At 38.9% G+C, this 18,528-nt stretch overlaps 1 protein-coding gene across 1 annotated transcript in view; it reads left to right on the top strand.

Moving 5' to 3' along the window:
- Window positions 1-17,979, top strand: part of PEX1 (peroxisomal biogenesis factor 1) — a 44,140-nt gene extending 26,161 nt beyond the window's left edge. The window contains exons 14-25 of the mRNA XM_029918855.1: window positions 375-489; window positions 1,858-2,047; window positions 2,253-2,419; window positions 4,022-4,156; window positions 7,604-7,668; window positions 10,938-11,080; window positions 11,161-11,264; window positions 12,060-12,236; window positions 13,796-14,026; window positions 15,160-15,357; window positions 15,671-15,801; window positions 17,511-17,979. Of these exons, the coding sequence (XP_029774715.1) occupies window positions 375-489; window positions 1,858-2,047; window positions 2,253-2,419; window positions 4,022-4,156; window positions 7,604-7,668; window positions 10,938-11,080; window positions 11,161-11,264; window positions 12,060-12,236; window positions 13,796-14,026; window positions 15,160-15,357; window positions 15,671-15,801; window positions 17,511-17,595 (1,741 nt within the window). The 3' untranslated portion in view covers window positions 17,596-17,979. The remainder of the gene's footprint in view (window positions 1-374; window positions 490-1,857; window positions 2,048-2,252; window positions 2,420-4,021; window positions 4,157-7,603; window positions 7,669-10,937; window positions 11,081-11,160; window positions 11,265-12,059; window positions 12,237-13,795; window positions 14,027-15,159; window positions 15,358-15,670; window positions 15,802-17,510) is intronic.
- The last annotated feature ends 549 nt before the right edge of the window (window positions 17,980-18,528 follow it).

The raw sequence follows: 18,528 nt of genomic DNA, 5'->3' as shown, positions 1-18,528 counted from the left end.
GAGAATCCCAGAGAATCTTCGCACTGTGAGCACAGAGCTGGACCCGGGGCTCGAACTTACGAACTTTGAGATCATGACCTGAGCTGAAATCAAGAGTCAGACACTTAACCGACTGAGCCACCAGTTCAGGGCTTCCTGATACTCCTTACCCACTATGAGTTTAGCACTCAGTTCTAATGTGTGGGTTTCCCCCTCATGCCCCCAAGCAGTTCTCAGACACCAGATAGGTGTGCTACAATTCAGCTCGATTCTGACACTGTCTACTGAAGGTACCATCAGATTCCGCTGGTTAAGGGTTCAGTCCTGTAAGACTGCTCTCCACTTCTGATGCCAGTTGGAAATCTAACTTGTTACCTATGCTTCTGACCAACTAGTTGTAAATCAGAGGGTCACACAACCTCCTCCTTGGGTTTGATTGATTTGCTGGAGCAGCTCACAGAACTCAGGAAACTAGTTTACTCAGTTGATTACTGGTTTATTACAGAGGCTGTGAAAGGACGCCAGTCAACAGCTAGGTGAAGAGATTCATAGGGTGAGGCTCTCGTCTCACAAAGCTGCTTCTCTCCTTGTGAAATTTAGGGCCTGGCACAATGGCATTTTTTGTAGAGGTGTCATTACATAGGCATAATTGATTAAGTCTTTAGCCCTTTGCAGTTGATTCACCTTCAGTCCCATTACCCTTACTGGAACCAAAGGGTTGGATTGCAAGTTTCAACTTTCTATTCATGGTCGGTTCCCTGGCCACCAGCCTACTTAGGTGCTTTCTGAAAGTCACCTCTTTAACATAAACTCTGGTGTGCTTGGAAGGGGTTTGTTGTGAATATCAAGACACTTTTATCACTCTTACCACTTAGGAAATTTTAAGGGTTTTAGGAGCTCTGTGCCGGAAATAGGGACAAAGACCAATATATGTTTCTTACTACAAATCACACTATCACAAGCACATATGGTCCATTGTCCTCTTTGGGGACTCATGTTCCTGATGGTTTTAGAGGCAGCTCAAAGAAGTATGTTCTAGGACTGACAAACACATTTTAATCTCTTTAAAATTTTTATCCTAAAAATTCAGCCCCTGTGCTAATTAACTGTTATTGAAGAATGAAAGTATTATACTTGTTATTAAACAAAACACAGTGATAGTGGGATTGGTCAGTGAATATTGATTTAGAAATAAGTTTTATAGGAACAACAACAAAAGCCACTCTTAAAGGAACCAAATGTTACTAAAAAGGCTTATTAGTGGAGAAAGAAATAGCAATCATTTATCAGGTTTTTTTTTTACAACTTTATTGAGGTATAATTGAAGACAACAAACTCTGTATTTAAAATGTACAATTTGGGGCACCTGGGTGGCTCCGTCAGTTAAGCGTCCAGCTTCGGCTCAAGTCATGATCTCATGGTTCGTGGGTTCGAGCCCCGTGTTGGGCTCTCTGCTGACAGCTAGCTCAGAGCCTGGAGCCTGCTTCAGATTCTGTATCTCTCTCCCACCCTCCTCTGCTCACGCTGTCTCTCTCTGTCTCTCAAAAATAAATAAAAAACATTTAAAAATAAATAAAGTGTACAATTTGATCAGTTTTAACATGTATATATTTATGCATATATATATTTTATGTTGTATGTACCATTTAACATGTATAGACCATGAAGCTAATCACCACAGTTAAAGTAGCAAGCGTTGCTGTCACTCTCAAATTTCTTGGTGCCCCTTTGCAACCCACCCCTCCCCCACTCAATCTGCAAATAACTGCCAGTGCTTTCTGTCACTGTAGATTATCCAACCTGATTTTTCTCAAAATATATGTACTAAAATGTACATTTGAGTAAAATTAGAAATCAGATTTTGTGTTTTTTCTTTAGGAGCAAAGACGTGAAATGCTACATAATGTAATAAAAAATAAACTGGGCTGTGACGTAAACAAGTTCACTAATCTTGACCTGCATTGTATAGCTAGAGAAACTGAAGGGTTTGTGGCTAGAGATTTTACAATGCTTGTGGATCGAGCCATACATTCTCATCTCTCTCACCAGAGCATATCCACCAGAGAAGGTATGTGTTCCTGTTCAAACCAAAATCTGAATTGTTCCACTGCAGAGAAATGTTACTATCCATTAATGTAAGCATTACATGTATTCTATTTTAGTATATAAGCAGTTGAGTAGCAAATCGACACCTCCAGCTAAGAGGATAGCATATTTTGAAGATTCATATACAGATATGACTACCAAAAGAAATTGTGTTTATTTTTAAACAGAATTAGTTTTAACAACGTTGGACTTCCAAAAGGCTCTTCAAGGATTTCTTCCTGCATCTCTGCGAAATGTCAACTTGCATGTTCCTAGGGACCTGGGCTGGGATAAGATTGGTGGACTACATGAAGTTCGGCAGATACTCACGGATACTATCCAGTTACCAGCCAAGGTACTTAAAAAAAAATCAGCACCCGGGTAGCTCAGTCAGTTGAGCATCTGACTCTTGATTTTGGCTTAGGTGATGATCTCATGGTTTGTGGGGTCAAGCCCCACCCTGGCTCCACACTAACAATGCAGAGCCTGCTTGGGATTCTCTCTCTCCTCATCCCCCTGCTCATGCATGCCCTTTCTTTCTCTCAAAATAAACAAGTAAACATTAAAAAAGAAATTAAGTATCCCAGAAGAACCGCTGAATGACTTTATGTGTTGGCTTGGCTAGTCTCAGTTTGATTAAAGAAATATTTACTGAGTTACCAAATAAATGCCAGCACTATTTTTGGTACTCTAACAGATTTTTAAAGTATTTGATAAACTCTTTGTTTATAAGAAACTTAGAAAGCTTGGGCGATATTTACAATAAATATATTTTGATGCAAATTTTATAATTCTTGTGTTTTGCTTGAATCATTCAGGTTGTATTAAAGAAATGAACTGTCAGCCGGGATTTGAACAGAAACGGGTAGAAATAAACTGGAAGAGTCATCTAGGTCCACAGATCTGAATGGAGTAAGGGAGATTTCCAGACTCTGGGCATCAGTCCTGGAAAGGTAGAGTTAGCAGGCAGCATAGACCAAGCAGGTGGCGGGATAGAGGGGGCTGAGGTAGATTGTTCAGAATCTCAGTGGTAGTGCATTTGAACCACAAACCTGAGAAATAAGGATCATTGCATGAGATCAGGGACCCATGCGGAGAGAGAAAGACATGGGTGAGTAAGGACCTCAGTTCCATGTAACTAGATGGCAAGTCCTGAAAGTATGGCCAGTGGGGCCTGGGACACACAGAGTGCAGTCCAGGACTGCAGGCTAAAGCCTGTCTGGGAGAAGGCAGGCGTGGAAGCACTGGCCAGCAGGATCATGACCCCAGATGCTGGGTCTGGGCATTGGAAACCAGATGTGCAGAGACTGCGTGATGGCTGACTCTGGGGCCTCCTCAGATCAGAATGGAGGTAGAGGTGGGGTTAGAATTTTGTCAGCAGGTGTAACTCCATAAGCGTACCTAGTGGAGGAGACCAGGATGTTCTGACAGTAGCCCGATGTGTGGCTCACCTGCTGACACAGTCTTCTTGCTCTCTGGTAACTTAGAGGCATTGGTCACTTGCTCAGCATGGAGACACTTGGGAGAGCTTCCTGTTCTCATTATACATACTTCTCTATTATTTTTCTTTTCTTTGATGGAGTATATTTGAATATGGGTAGTTATCATAACTTGCCCTGTGAACCACACAAGGGGAAAGCAATCTACTTGTTAAAAGATTGTTTTTTTTTTCTTATTGTAGTACTTTTTATAATATTTTTAAAAGCCAGGAAAAAACAGAAGTTCTGATGCAGTTGTGCCCACTTTATGTGGAATGTCTTCCATGGTCCAATTGGTAAAAAAAAACTGGTAGTTCCTTTGAACTCATGTATTGAGTAGGAATTTTATTTTCTCTCATCCTGTTATTAAAGGTGACAGTTACTAATAATATGAATACTTTTTTCTGTACATTGACTTGGGCTACTCCTTAGTCACTTTGTTAGACTTAAGCTCTTGGTCACATGTCTCTGTTTTTCAGTACCCGGAACTATTTGCAAACTTGCCCATACGACAAAGAACGGGAGTGCTGCTGTATGGTCCTCCTGGAACAGGAAAGACCTTACTAGCCGGAGTAGTTGCACGCGAGAGCGGAATGAATTTTATTAGTATCAAGGTATGTTTTGCATTTATCTTTTCCTCTTTTTTCTATCGAGGTAAGTTTACATAACAACATTATGCAGCATGTAATGCAATCATATGCTATGTAGCCACCATGTCTTTCTTATTTCAAAACTTTTCATCCTGTTCCCCTTCCCCCCATCCCCCGACAGCCACTAATCTGCTTTCTGTCTATGGATTTTCCTGGACCTTTCATAAAAAAGGAATCATGCAGCATGTCTTGTTTTTGTGATCTGCTTTTTTTTTTTTTAATGTTTATTTATTTTTGAGAGAGAAAGGGAGAGAGAGAGCACAAGTGGGAGAGGGGCACAGAGAGAGGGAGACACAGAACCTGAAGCAGGCTCCAGGCTCTGAGCTGTCAGCACAGAGCCTGATGCGGGGCCTAAACCCATGAACCATGAAATCATGACCTGAGCCAAAGTCGGATGCTCAACCGACTGAGCCACCCAGGCACCCCTAAGACCAGCTTCTTTTACTTAGCATGTTTTCAAGGTTCATCCAAGTGGTACTGTGTGTCAGTAAAGCTGAGTGATATTTCATGGTGGGTATGTCAGTTTTTTATCCATTCATTATTGGGGGATATTTGAGTTATTTCCACCTTTGAGCTCTTAGGAATAATGTTGCTATAAACATTTGTGTGCACATTTCACTGTGGACATAGGTTTTCACTTCTCTTGAGTGTGTACCTAGCAGTGTAGTCTCTGGGACATATAATTCTATGCGTGACTTTTTGAGGGACTGCCAGCCTCTTTTTCCTAGTGACTGCATCATTTTATTCTTTCCACACCAGCAATGATGAGTGTACCTATTTCCCCTATCTTTGCCAACACCATTTATGTTTCTTGATTGTGTCTCCTATTTGGAAAATGAGTAGCAGCTGTCCGTCTATTAGGGAAAGTTGGTGGGAAGTTGAATAACGAGCCACTTCTCTTGTAGGGCTCATGATAGTCGTGTTTAAGGTAAACAGTTATAAAAGAGAATGGAAAATTCTATTAATATAAATATAATAATATAAAATATTTTAAATATATAATAAATAGAATTATAAATTCTATTAGTATGTATTTATGTAATAAAACATTATAAAATAGAATTATGCATAAATGCTCATGTAAAAGAATAAACTGTACCTGAAGGGAGGAGAAAACCTAGAAGATTGGGGGCTGGAGACCACACCAAGGCAGGAAGCTGGGTTTTTATAGCTCTGTTCCTTGTTGGCTGTATTTCACCCTCACATGGGCTGCACTGTGCCTGAGTTTTCTCCAAAGGTACATGTAGTAATTAAGGGACACACTAGCAGACAGCTTTGGGTAGTGTTTCAGGCTGCCACAAGTGTGTCATTATGGTCTGAGGTCCAACATATTATTTGTATGGTTTCAGAAACCCCACAGTATTAGTTTACCAAAGTGATTAGAGTTTAAAACAAAAGAATCATATTGTAGCCTTATTCATAATTGATTTAGAAATCTGCAATTGGGTTATGCTTATCCTCTTTTTTTTTTCCATCTTTTTTAATGTTTATTTTTGAGAGAGAGAGCGGGAGCAGGGGAGAGGCAGAGAGAAGAGACACAGAATTCGAAGCAGGCTCCTGGCTCCGAGCCATCAGCACAGAGCCTGATGCCGGGCTCGAACCCATGAACTGTAAGATCATGATCTGAACCAAAGTCGGATGCTTAACTGACTGGGCCACCCAGGCACCCCATGCTTACCCTCTTTTAATCACATCATTTTTTTGTGTGTGAGATGGTCACATGGCTACTGGCTACCCTGGCAATGATGGAGAAATACTAACTTAAATTTCCCTACCTTCTTTTTCTGGATTCTGGAATAACTGTGATTATACATACTCTTCTGCTTAATAGTGAAACTAAAGTGTAGTTCACTGTTCCATTAGGGAGGACACCTTATCCCTTTTCGTCAACCTTCAAAGCATGGTTTGGGATGCATTCTCAATGGAAAGGTTTCAGTGAAGAGAACTCTCTCTCTGGGTGGGTCAGGGGAGACCCGAGGAGACATGCATCAAAGACCAGGCCCTTCCCTGACACCAGCGTGTTGCTTTGCTCCTAACATTCTGCCTGGTCTCTTGCTCCACCCTCTGTGGCTCTCGATTGAGTAGGAAATCTAATTAACTATCAGTATATTCATAGGTACTTAGCTGGCTTAATATTAGAAACTCTTTATTGTGGTCACATATCCTGACCAGTATTTGGTCTTTTGAGGTGATGGTTTTTTGCTGGAGATCACTTTATGGCCTATTCAATTTTTTATTTTATTTCTTAAATTTTATTTATTTATTTTTAATGTTTTATTTATTTTTGAGAGAAAGAGAGAGAGACAGCGTGAGCAGGGGAGGGTCAGAGAGAGAGGGAGACACAGAATGTGAAGACAGGCTCCAGGCTTTGAGCTGTCAGCACAGAGCCTGACGCGGGGCTCAGACCCACAAACCGCGAGATCATGACCTGAGCTGAAGCCAGATGCTCAACCGACTGAGCCACCCAGGCGCTCCCTATTCAGTTTTTTTAAAAGATCCCAATTTAAGGAAAGATTATCCTCATTATTAATTTCGTTAAATGGAGTAGTTTTGAAAGTTTTTCAGTTGACTTTTAGAAAAGATGATCTCTTCTTCACCTCTGTACAAATAAATTGGTTTCGGTAATTGAAGATTCTAGGTAAAGTAATTTATGTCTCATTACATATTTTCTGTACTCTCTAAAGATTTGAGATAGATGGAACATTTTCCCTTTTTAAACCATTTGTTACGAAATAAGTAATTATTCAGTATTTATGCAACACTGTTTTTAGCACTGGGGATTAAGTAGTGAGCAAACCTGTCTTTTTGGAACCTACATTTTATTGGTAGAGAGAGACAAGAAACAGACACATTGACTATATATCATCACATGGGTGAAGGTTCTATGCAGGAGGACAAGCAGGACAAGATGGGGTCATCAGGCAAGGCCTTTCTGAGGATGTGGCCTTCTGTAGAGAGCTAAGCCACGAGACAGTCTAGGGACAAACATACCAGACAAAGGAGACACAAAGTGTAGAACTTGTGATAGGATATTAATTCCAGACACATAATTTTTGAAATGTTTTTAAGAGATATCTGTTTAATCATATTTTTAAAAAATTCTCATGAGGGTTCCCTGGGTGCCACAGTCGGTTAAGTATCCGACTTTGGCTCACATCACAATCTCACTGTTCATGGGTTCAAGCCCCGCATCAGGCTCTGTGCTGACAGCTCAGAGCCTGGAGCCTGCTTCAGATTCTGTGTCTCCCTCTCTTTCTGCTCCTCTCCCCCCTTCTCAAAAATAAATAAACATTAAAAAAAATTATTAAAAATTTCCCATGAGTGCATTTGGATTAAGTCCTAAACAGAAATTATACTTTGTTTTTAAATAACTTTATCTCAATTCTAATTTTATTTTATTTTATCTCCTAGGGGCCAGAGTTACTGAGCAAATACATTGGAGCAAGTGAACAAGCTGTTCGGGATATTTTTATTAGGTTGGTTTCCTCTGAATATATTATAAGTAATGGACACTATTGTTTGTCAGTGCTTTTTTGGTCTTGGTTTTTTTGGAGAACTGATGTTTAAAACCTTAATTTATGTGGATTAATAAGCTAGAGAATTATTTCTTCAGATTTCACTTAAATATAATATCTTTGATATTAAATTCTGGAAGTTACTATTATATTTACAATAGAAATATTCCTAAAATCCTGAAAGGGAATCTCAAAGGAATCTCAAAGATTTTTCTAAAAAGCACATAATTACTCCAGTTTAGTTAAATTAAGTTGGCCACATGCAATGTTAATTTATAACAGTAAAACTGTTACGGCATTTATATAAATATACAGAAGCTAATATTTAAGGATTAAAGTAAGATTTTTAAGTGCAAAAACTACTTTGTTTTATTCCAAAATTTTATTATAAAATATGCAGTTAGAATATAATGTCCAGACATTTTATAATTTTTTTAATATTTATTTTTGAGAGAAGGAAAGAGAGCGAGAGACAGAGCATGCACAGGGGAGGGGCAGGGAGAGACGGAGACACAGAATCCAAAGCAAGCTCCAGGCTCTGAGGTGTCAGCACAGAGTCTGATGTGGAGCTCAAACCCATGAACTACAAGATCATGACCTGAGCCGAAGTCAGATGCTTAGCCGACTGAGTCATCCTGGTGCCCGAAGTTTATTTGTTTTGAGAGAGGGAAAGGGAGGGAGCCTCAGTACTGTCAACACGGGGCCCTATTCGGGGCTCAATCTCATGAACCATGAGATCATGACTTGCTGAAATCAAGAGTTGGACATTTAACCCACTGAGCACCTGCCACCTCATATACATTTTAACTAAAATGAACTATTGGGGGATCTGGGAGGCTCAGTCGGTAAGCATTTACCTCTTGATTTCAGCTCAGGTCATGATTTCAGAGTTGTGAAATCGAGCCCTGTGTTAGGCTTCATATTGAGTGTGGAACCTATTTAAGATGATCTCTCATCCTCTCTCTCTGCCCCTTCCCCACTCACTCTCTGTCTCTCTCTTGCTAAAAGAAAATATAAATAAATAGTAATAAAATAAAATAAAATTCTTATACATCCACCATCCAGTTTAAGAACATTACTAGGAAAGCAGTAGTCAATACCACATGATGACGTAAGGTTCTATGTACCAGGAGGATATTACAATTCTAAAATTATTTGTATCTAATACCCTAGCTTAAAAATATTTAAGGCAAAAATTGATAGAATTACAAGAAGAAATCGACAAATCCACCTTCATAGAAGACTTTCATAAAGGTCTTAGTAAGTAGTTAGAACAAAACGTAAAAATTTAGAAGATTTAAACACGATATTCAAGATCTAAGCATATTTAGAACACGTACACAACAACTGGAGTTCTTTTTAAGTACATTTAGATATTTTTGAAAATTGACCATGTGGGCTATACATAACAATGGTAGTAAGTTTCAAAGAAACAGTATCATACAGTCTGTTTTCTGAAAACACAAGTTAAAATAAATAACAAAAAGATAATCCCCTCATGTACATTTGGACTCTTAAAAATAAAACTTACCTAAACAATTTATGGGTTAGAGAAGAGATCAAAATGGAAAATCCTGGGCACTAAATAATAATGAAAATGCTATTAAAATTGTGAGATGCTGCAATATTTATTTCAAGGAAAATTTATAAACTTACATTTTTGAGGGGAAAAAAGGTTAAAAATCACTAGGTATCCCTTTCATGAAAGTAGGAAAATATAAGCTAAAAAAATAAGTAAAAATGAAATAATAAAGAACAAAAATTAATGAAATAGAAAACATTTCAGTAGAGAAGTTCACAAACCCAAATATTTTTGACAGCGTAGTACAATTGATCTCTAGCAAGATTGTTAAAGAAAGCAAGCTTGAATTAATAATATTAGGGATAAAAAGGGGTCATGACTAAAGATATACCAGAAATGTAAAAGATAGTAAGGGAATATTAGGGAATAATATTAAAAACTTTATGCTAATACATTTGAAACTTGGGTAACATATACAAAAATATAATTGACCAAAATCAAGCAAAGGAGAAACAAAATCTGAAAAACTCTGTAATACAGAAAACAGTTGAGTCACTAGTTAAAAATCTTTACACAAATCAAACATGGTTTTCTGAGAGTTTTGCTAAAGTTTCAGGTAACAGAATAGGTAACTCCAGTCTGTTTGTTGGCCCTAGAAGATTTATCTTATGTGTCATGTATTTCATGAGATATGTGTTCAGTTTTTTTCATTCAGCATGACAGGCTCGTTAGAGGCAAACTGAGGGTTGGTGGAGGGAGGCGGGTGGAGAAATGGGCTAAATGGGTGATGGGTACTAAGGAGGGCACTTGTGATGAGCCCTGGGTGTTATCCATAAATGATGAATTCTACTGAAATCAGTTTTACCATATAGGTTAACTATAATTTAAATAAATATTTGAAATTTAAAAATCAGCATGATAAGTATTCTGTTTGGGTATTCTGTGCTGGTGATTCTTCAGACCTGGGGTTGACCCTGTTACCAGGTATGGAATTTGCTTTTAATTAAAACAAAACTTAGTAAATTAAAAGTGAAGTTCAAATTAGGAAAAGGTATAATATACGTAACTGAAATATATTTTATAGAGATCCCCTGTAAAAATATGTGAAAATAACAAGTTTGCCGAATTTTAAAATAATGACCTTGATGAAAGATGGGAATCAGTATTTCACAAAAGAAGTAAAAGTGGCCAATAAGCATATAAAAAATATTTACTTACAATAAGAATCAAAGAAACATTTCACTTACTGAATAAGACTTTGGTTTTGGGTTTAGTCCCTGTCTAGAAGGCGTGAGTCTTAGGCATACATCTTGACTTACTTACTGAAAACAAGTTTACAGGGGCGCCTGGGTGGCTCAGTCGGTTGAGCACCTAACTGTGGCTCAGGTCATTATCTCACAGTTCGTGAGTTCGAGTCCCACGTCGGGCTTTCTGCTGACAGTTCAGAGCCTGGAGGTTGCTTCAGATTCTGTGTCTCCCCGTCTCTTTGCCCCTCCTCTGCTAATGCCCTGTCTCTCTCAAAAATAAGCTTTAAAAAAAAGTTTATGTATGCTTTTTGTTCTTTAAAGATTTTTTATGAAGGTTTAAATACACAAATACATATATATCTATATGTATGCAGATATATACATACCTGCATATATATATATACACAATTACTTTACAGACTCTGAAACCCTATTCAAATACGAAACACTGTGTTTCCCAGAGCACAGGCAGCCAAGCCCTGCATTCTTTTCTTTGATGAATTTGAGTCCATTGCTCCTCGACGAGGCCATGATAATACAGGAGTTACGGATCGTGTGGTCAACCAGCTGCTGACTCAGTTGGATGGGGTGGAAGGCTTGCAGGGTAAGAACTCTACCTACAGAAATATCTCACTCTAACAGATTTCACCAGGACTTAGTAAAGAATTTTTTTTTCTCCCCCAGGTGTTTATGTATTGGCTGCTACTAGTCGCCCTGACTTGATTGACCCTGCCCTGCTTAGGCCTGGCCGACTCGATAAATGTGTATACTGTCCTCCTCCTGATCAGGTGACAGTTTCTACTTAGAGTCCAAAACTAGCAAATGCTGCACTCTTTCCTCGTGAACTTCACTTCTTCCTGGTCACAGCAGTTGTCCTTAGAAGACGAGCTTTAAGCCAGCCCTTTGTCACAGTTTGCTCATGGCATGGAAAGAGTCTGAATTAGATGGAAGATCCAGCCATTTCTGTGCAAGTCTGAAAACTTTGTAATCTTTCAGTGTTAGCAGGTTGGGGAAAAAAGGAAAGAAACCTGAAGTATTGCATGTCCACATGCCCTGTGCTCAGAGATCACATGCCTCATTATCCTGCAAAACTCTGAGAATCGAGCATACAACTAGTGTGCCTCTAAGTACGTTACACAGAGATGAGATTTTAACTGTTCTTGTCTGTGTTGTTCCAGCTCTTGTCCTCAGATTTAGAAACTGATGAACAAATAAGGGAAAGAGCAAACAGACAGATGAGTTGCAAAGGGATAAAATGTCTAAATACGTCACTTGTGGCTGTTAAATGTTTTCTTTTGAAACACTTTTTGGGCACTTTTGCTGAAATCTAGAAAATAAGCATTAAGAAAGGATTCACACTGAATGGTTAAGAATGTCGATTTTTATTCATTTTCCTATGTCTCTTCTGTTGTGGAGAAAGTTCATCTATCCTCCACAGAGGATACAGAGTAGATTGCTGGTACATTTTTCAACGTGTAAAAGCTTAGAGATACAGTTAATTGGAAAAAAAAATAATAAAAAAATACACAGTTTAATATTTAATTTTGTTTTATTTGTTAACCAATTCGTTTTTCTCCCTTTAGGTGTCACGTCTTGAAATTCTAAACGTTCTCAGTGACTCTCTACCTCTGGCAGACGACGTGGACCTTCAGCACCTGGCGTCGGTAACCGACGCCTTCACGGGAGCCGACCTGAAAGCTTTACTGTACAACGCCCAGTTAGAGGCCTTGCAGGGGAGGCTGCTGTCCTGCGCGCTCCCAGTGAGTGAAGGAGATCGTTGCTGGGTGTTTTAAGAGAAAGAAGAGCAGTTCACGGTGAAAATTTCAACCCTAAAAAAATCTTATTTTTTAACAACTTCAGTAAAACTGTGTAAAAATTTACCTGAAGTCAAGTTTTCTATAGTTGGAATATTGGCTCTGCCGAGAACTTGGAAATATGAAGTATTTTAAGTGTGTGTTTCTTAAATGTTACCTTACTACTGATAAAACAAATTATTGAAATTGGGACATCATGAATTAGAGAATAGAAAGAGAAATATTGAGATCTTTGTTTTATACTTAAAAAAAATCGAAGTATTAGTATGAAGCTCAAATAGTCCCAGATCTGGCCCGTAGGAGGCTCTTTTAGACGGCCTCTGTGTCCTTTTGATTTGTCTTCTTCATTTTTTGCTTACGTGCTTTCTTCCTGATACAACAAAGTATTCTGGTTGTGTTTTGGACTTTCTGCACCTCAGACCTAACATCAGTCTTTTTCTCTAGGGATAATGTTTTTACAGCAGATAATTTGACCTCTGCTACATTGTAGGCTCTACTGCATAGTTTCTAGGAAGGGTTTTCCAGGGAGATTCTTGCAGGGGCTAAAGTTCCTAAATCAGATACTACTAAGTTTTTGCTGTTTGTTTTGGCAAGCCACTGAGCTGCTCCACCCTCTTCACTACCAGAAAACATGTTCATGTATAAAGTACTCTGTAATGACAAAGCACTGTGTGACGTGGTCAACTCATCGTTTCACAGTTGAAAGAGTCATACAGATAAAATCCAGAGGTGTGAATCCTAGCTTTGTTAGAATTTCTGGGAGATGGTTGGTAAATTATTTACACATTCCATCTTACTTTAAAAATTAAATTTTATAAATTTTTAAAAATGTTTATTTATTTATTTTTGAGAGAGAGAGACAGCACAAAGAGGGAAGGGTCAGAGAGAGAGACACAGAGAATCCGAAGCAGGCTTCAGGCTCTGAGCTAGCTGTCAGCACAGAGCCTGACTCGGGGCTCGAACCCACGAACCGTGAGATCATGACCTGAGCTGAGGCCAGATGCTTAACCAACTGAGCAACCCAGGCGCCCCCAAAATTAAATTTTATTATGTGCCTCAGAACCATTAGAAAAGTAATAAGAGCCTACACTTGGCTCAGTGCATGTTTTCTGAATGTCAGTTGTTTTCTTTCTGTAAGCATCAGGCACACTGATGATGTGCTGTCTGCTGGTAAGGATTCGTTACATAATCAGGCAGCCGTCTTAGTCCGTCACTGAGTCATGTTAATGCTCATACCGCATTTTGCACAAAAGACGTTTAGTTGGTGCCAGGCTCTCAGAACTGGTGTGGGAGAGCTGTAACAGCTTTGCCATATGTGCCGTATGGACTGATCTGTGGGGATCCTAGACAAGAACCCTGTTTCCCTCACCAAAAAAATAAGAGCTTTTTTGAAAAATGCCTCTAATTTTCCTCATGCTGGTCTGTTAGAATGCTATCTGTATTGGTGATTTTAGAGTCGTAGATTATTTAGATCTTTACACCTGTTGTCCTTTTGTGTGTTTTAGGATGGGAGTTCCAGCTCAGATAGTGACCTAAGTCTGTCTTCAATGGTTTTTCTCAACCACAGCAGTGGCTCTGACGATTCAGCTGGCGATGGAGAGAGTGGCTTGGAGCAGTCCCTGGTTTCTCTAGAGTTGTCCGAGATGCTTCCAGATGAATCAAAATTCAATATGTACCGGCTCTACTTTGGAAGCTCCTATGAATCAGAACTTGGGAACGGAACCTCCTCTGATCTGGTATCATGTGCAGTCGCCATTGTACAGTTCTGACGTATAAAAGCCGTAGTGTGGTGTCCGGTCGGATGGTGACTTACCCCCTAACCGGCCACACATGTGCTCTCTGGTTGGTTGGTTCTTCAGTGAAGTAGTCTTGTTTTCCCTTATTCACACTGATGAGTCCTCATTCCTTGTTAAGAGCTGTGAGACGGAGCTGGCAACAAAAAGGGAGCCAAAGTAGCCAGTGGTGGTGAGGACCCTTCGGTTTCTCACAGGTTTACTATCTCCCTTCATTAGTGGTTCTAAAACATCGTTAGTCGCAGATCCATTTTATATTAAACTCTATTATCATGAGGACAGTTGAAGATGAGAAATTTGATGTAACGTTGCAACAGTGAAAATGTTGTGGGCAATAACCTTTTTTCTAAATTAAGATAGCATTTCACACATCTCCTCCACAAATTATTTACTGTGGTTCATGATTCCTTTATTACAGATAACATTTAGTTGTATTTTTGTTTTTTGTACATCTGCTTTAATCTAAAAATGAATCATTTTAGGGCACCTGGGTGGCCCAGCCGATTAAGCGTCTGTGATTTCAGCTCAGGTCATGGTCTCACGGTTTCGTGGGTTCAAGTCCTAGGTCAGGCTCTACACGAGTGTGGGGCCTGCTTGGGATTTTCTGTCTCTTTCTCTTTCTGTCGCTGTTTCTCTCTCAAAAAAGTAAAAGTGAACCATTTTTATTTCCAAGAATAGTAAGCTCTTGTTTTTGTTGTTTTATTTCTAGTCTTTAATCCTGTTTTTTGTTTCTTGTCTGCTGATGCTCTATGACCTTACAGTCTCTTTGCTGAAGCTGAGAATAAGGCACATTTGGAACCTATCCCTAGGGCATTAGTGCGATGAATTTTATAATGAAGCAATAAAAAAGTTTTTTGTGCTGCGGCGGTTTTCCTTTTATGGTGGTTCAACAACGTAGAGAGGATGAACATATTTTGAACTTATTAATTCCAACTAATTCAAATGTAAGCTTATTCGTGTTAAGGTTTTTCTGCTTAAAATGCTTAAATTTAGCCTTGGTAAATATATACTTCTTTCCTCCCTCTCTTTTCCTTTCTTCTCCTTCCCTTCTCTCCTTCCTACACTTAACCTCACAGAGCTCACAGTGCCTGTCTGCACCAAGCTCCATGACGCAGGATTTTTCTGGAGTTCCTGGGAAAGATCAGTCGTTTTCACGACCACCAGTGTTCAGAACAGCCTCACAAGATGGTTCCCAAGAACTTACACAGGAACAGAGAGATCAGCTACGGGCAGATATCAGTGTCATCAAAGGCAGATACCAGAGCCAAAGTGGAGTATGGCTTTTCTCCCCCTACCCGTGCCCCCAGCCCCATGAGAATTGTAAAAATGGTGAAAATTGTTTTTCCTTTTTTGATGTGTATTTTGGTTAGTAAATGAGCTCCATTTATAAGAAGGGACTAAAACACATTGATCATTTGATATATGCATCCTGCTTTCAAGCAATTTTTAATAATCTTACGAGAAAGGGAATGTGTGGTCTCCTTAAAAAAACAAAACAAAACAAAAACCTAGTGGAAAGAAACAACACATGGGCAGCTCTTTTTCCATCACAGCCGTAGGTTAACTTTGTGTCCTCTTCCGTTTAAGGAGGATGACTCCCTTAACCAACCAGGACCAGTCAAAACCAGTCTGGCTATTAGCCAGTCGCATTTAATGGCTGCCCTCAGTCACACAAGGCCATCCATTAGCGAAGACGACTGGAAGAATTTCGCTGAACTGTAAGTAACCGATTCGGCTTCAGAATACAGTTATTACAGGTGTATTCAGAATACACTTTTAAAATTACTTAGTAGGACTGATAAAAGGGCCACTTTGAGCGAATAGCTGTGCATTTAAATACCCCAAAACTTAAAGAGTATTGAAGTAAAAAATGAATTTTCATTAATTGGTTCACTTGATTACATTTGAATTATTTATAATGGACTGATTTAATTTTTAAAGCTTCGAATAAAAACAAAATTAAAATCTCAAAATGATTCTAACGTAGGTTGTAAAAACTGTTCTGAAAAATATACGTGTTTTGCTTTCTTTAAATACATTCACATTTATTCCCTTGTGGACCGTGGCCAGCACACATTTGAATTTCCAGACTTCTTGCAGTTGTCTCTGTGCACGTTAGGAGTTGGAGACCCATAGATTGGGGACCATTCACGTCCAGGATTTCACTTAATTCAGTGCAAGAAAGGTTTATTCCCGGTTCTAGAAGTTACAACTCTTTCTTGTTTAATTTTGTAGTAGTTGGTGTGGGCATGTGTGGGTACAGTGTAAGGGCAGAAAGACTTTCCCTTCTTCCCTTCTTGTTCTTTGACTGGTCTAATAATTAACTGACAAATGACAGTAACAGGAGAAAAATAATGTCATACATACAGGAGCTCCATTAAAATAGACACGCCATCCTGAGCTAAGGAAAGAGACAGGGGCCTGGGGCTTCAAAGGGGAGGCAGGAATTCACAGAAGGTGAGCCGAGCAGATGTTTGCCCTGCTGTCAGTCTTTCAGCTAAAAAGTCCTCTCTGGTTAATAGGAGACTAAATTCGTCAGGCAGGTGAGGGAGGTGAGAAGCTTCCTGAATCTGCTGGGTCTTGACCCCCTTCGGCTCAAAATAGTCCACATGCCAGAGTGGCACTTCCGTTTCCTGCGCAGCATGTATAAGTAATATGTATTAACTGTAGAAAAATCAGAAAACAAAGAATAAGAAAACCAAGTTTCCCTTAATCCCACCCCTCCCAAAGCAATATTTGTATGCTTTGTTCCCTTCACTAAGACACTCTGCTTAGAGCAGGCCCCCTTTCATCCATCTTGAACATTCTTTCATATTTTAAATGTTACTACTTTGATTTTAATGTCAGTTTATAGTACGGCTGGGCCACAGTTTCCAGTATTTGGACATTTAAGTTGCTTCCAGGTTTTCCCTATTACACCAACACGATCACGAACTTCCTTAGAGCCCAGTGTTTGTACATATCCTCCGTTATCTACGTTTGAGGTGGAATTGTTTCGGCACAGGATACATTTTGTTTTTATGGCTTTTGAGACCAGTTGCCTTCCAGAAACGCTGTACAACACAATACATGGAAAGGGCCAGTTTCGCCACCACCCTCACTGACGTTGGGCAAAATCTCTTTTTAAACTTGACCAATGTGACTGTAGAAAAATCTAACAGTTTACATGCCTTTGATTAAAACAGTAGGGTTTTTTTTTTTTTTATGTTTCTACCATGTACATTTTATCTTTTCTAACTTGTCTCTTTATCCCTTTGCTACTTTTTTGATTGGAAGGTTTAACTTTTGAAAATTTAAGAACTATAATTTGTTAGGTTTTTTTCCCCAGTTATTTCCTTTTGTTTTTAAAAATATAATCTGTTTGCAAACAATTCTTTGTCTTTTGTAATTTAGAATTTACATGTATTAAATATTATCTCTTTTTAAGGTATGAAAACTTTCAAAATCCAAAGAAAAAAAAGAATCAAAGTGGAACAATGTTTCGACCTGGACAGAAAGTAACTCTAGCATAAAACATACTTGTGATTTTGGTTTTGCTGGCTTGTTCCTATGTTGTAACAGTAAAAATGGGGTCTGTAAATTTCTTTTTAACAATTAGGGTCATCTATAAAGTCACAGAATGGCAAACCTGTGGTTATGTCATAATCAGGATTACTTGAGATTAATTCTGTAGAATGTTGGGATATTTATAACTGATTGTGTATTTTATTTCCTATAAATCTAAATTAAATCCTTAGTGAAAAAATATTGTCCTAATGGTATAACTAATTATTTTTTCATCTGAAGAAAATACATTTTTTAGAACTTCAGCATATTCAACATCTTCCTTGCATTTGACAAATCTTAAACTTAGCAACTCTGACCATTTGGAAATAAAATGTCCTTTTATTTACTGATCCAATGCTCTGTTCTTCTATCAGAACATGTACACTTTACACACAATTCAAATAAATTTAATTATTCCCACACCAGAAATAAGATCATATCCCACTAATATAGTACATCTGGCTCCAAGGCCAGGATCTTGAATGATGTCCATTCTTCTCCTGCTCCATTCTGACTCTGTCTGGATATTCTCTGATCTGTGAACTAGATGTAAACTGAGCCACCGTCAACATAAACTGTATAGTAGTGCAGTAGGGAAAGAAAAAGGGAGAAAGTTAAGTGAAGTACATAAATACATGAAATGGGAAAGAGGGGCACCTGGGTGGTTCTGTCTGTTGAGTGTCTGACTCTGGATTTCAGCTGAGGTCACGATCTCGCAGTTTGTGGAGATCAAGCCCCATGTCAGGCTCTGCGCTGGTGGTGCAGAGCCTGCTTGGGATTTCCTCTCTTCTCTCTGACCTTCTCCCCTCCCAATAAATAAATAAACATTAAAGAAAGAGAGGAAGGAAGGAAAGAAAGGGAAGGAAGGAAAAAAGAAAAAGGAAAGAAAGGGAAGAAAG

Source organism: Suricata suricatta, chromosome 2, assembly GCF_006229205.1.
Source record: "Suricata suricatta isolate VVHF042 chromosome 2, meerkat_22Aug2017_6uvM2_HiC, whole genome shotgun sequence".
Lineage (NCBI taxonomy): Eukaryota > Metazoa > Chordata > Mammalia > Carnivora > Herpestidae > Suricata > Suricata suricatta.
The sequence above is the reverse complement of the archived record's forward strand: the minus strand, read 5'-3'. Positions and strand labels throughout refer to the sequence as shown.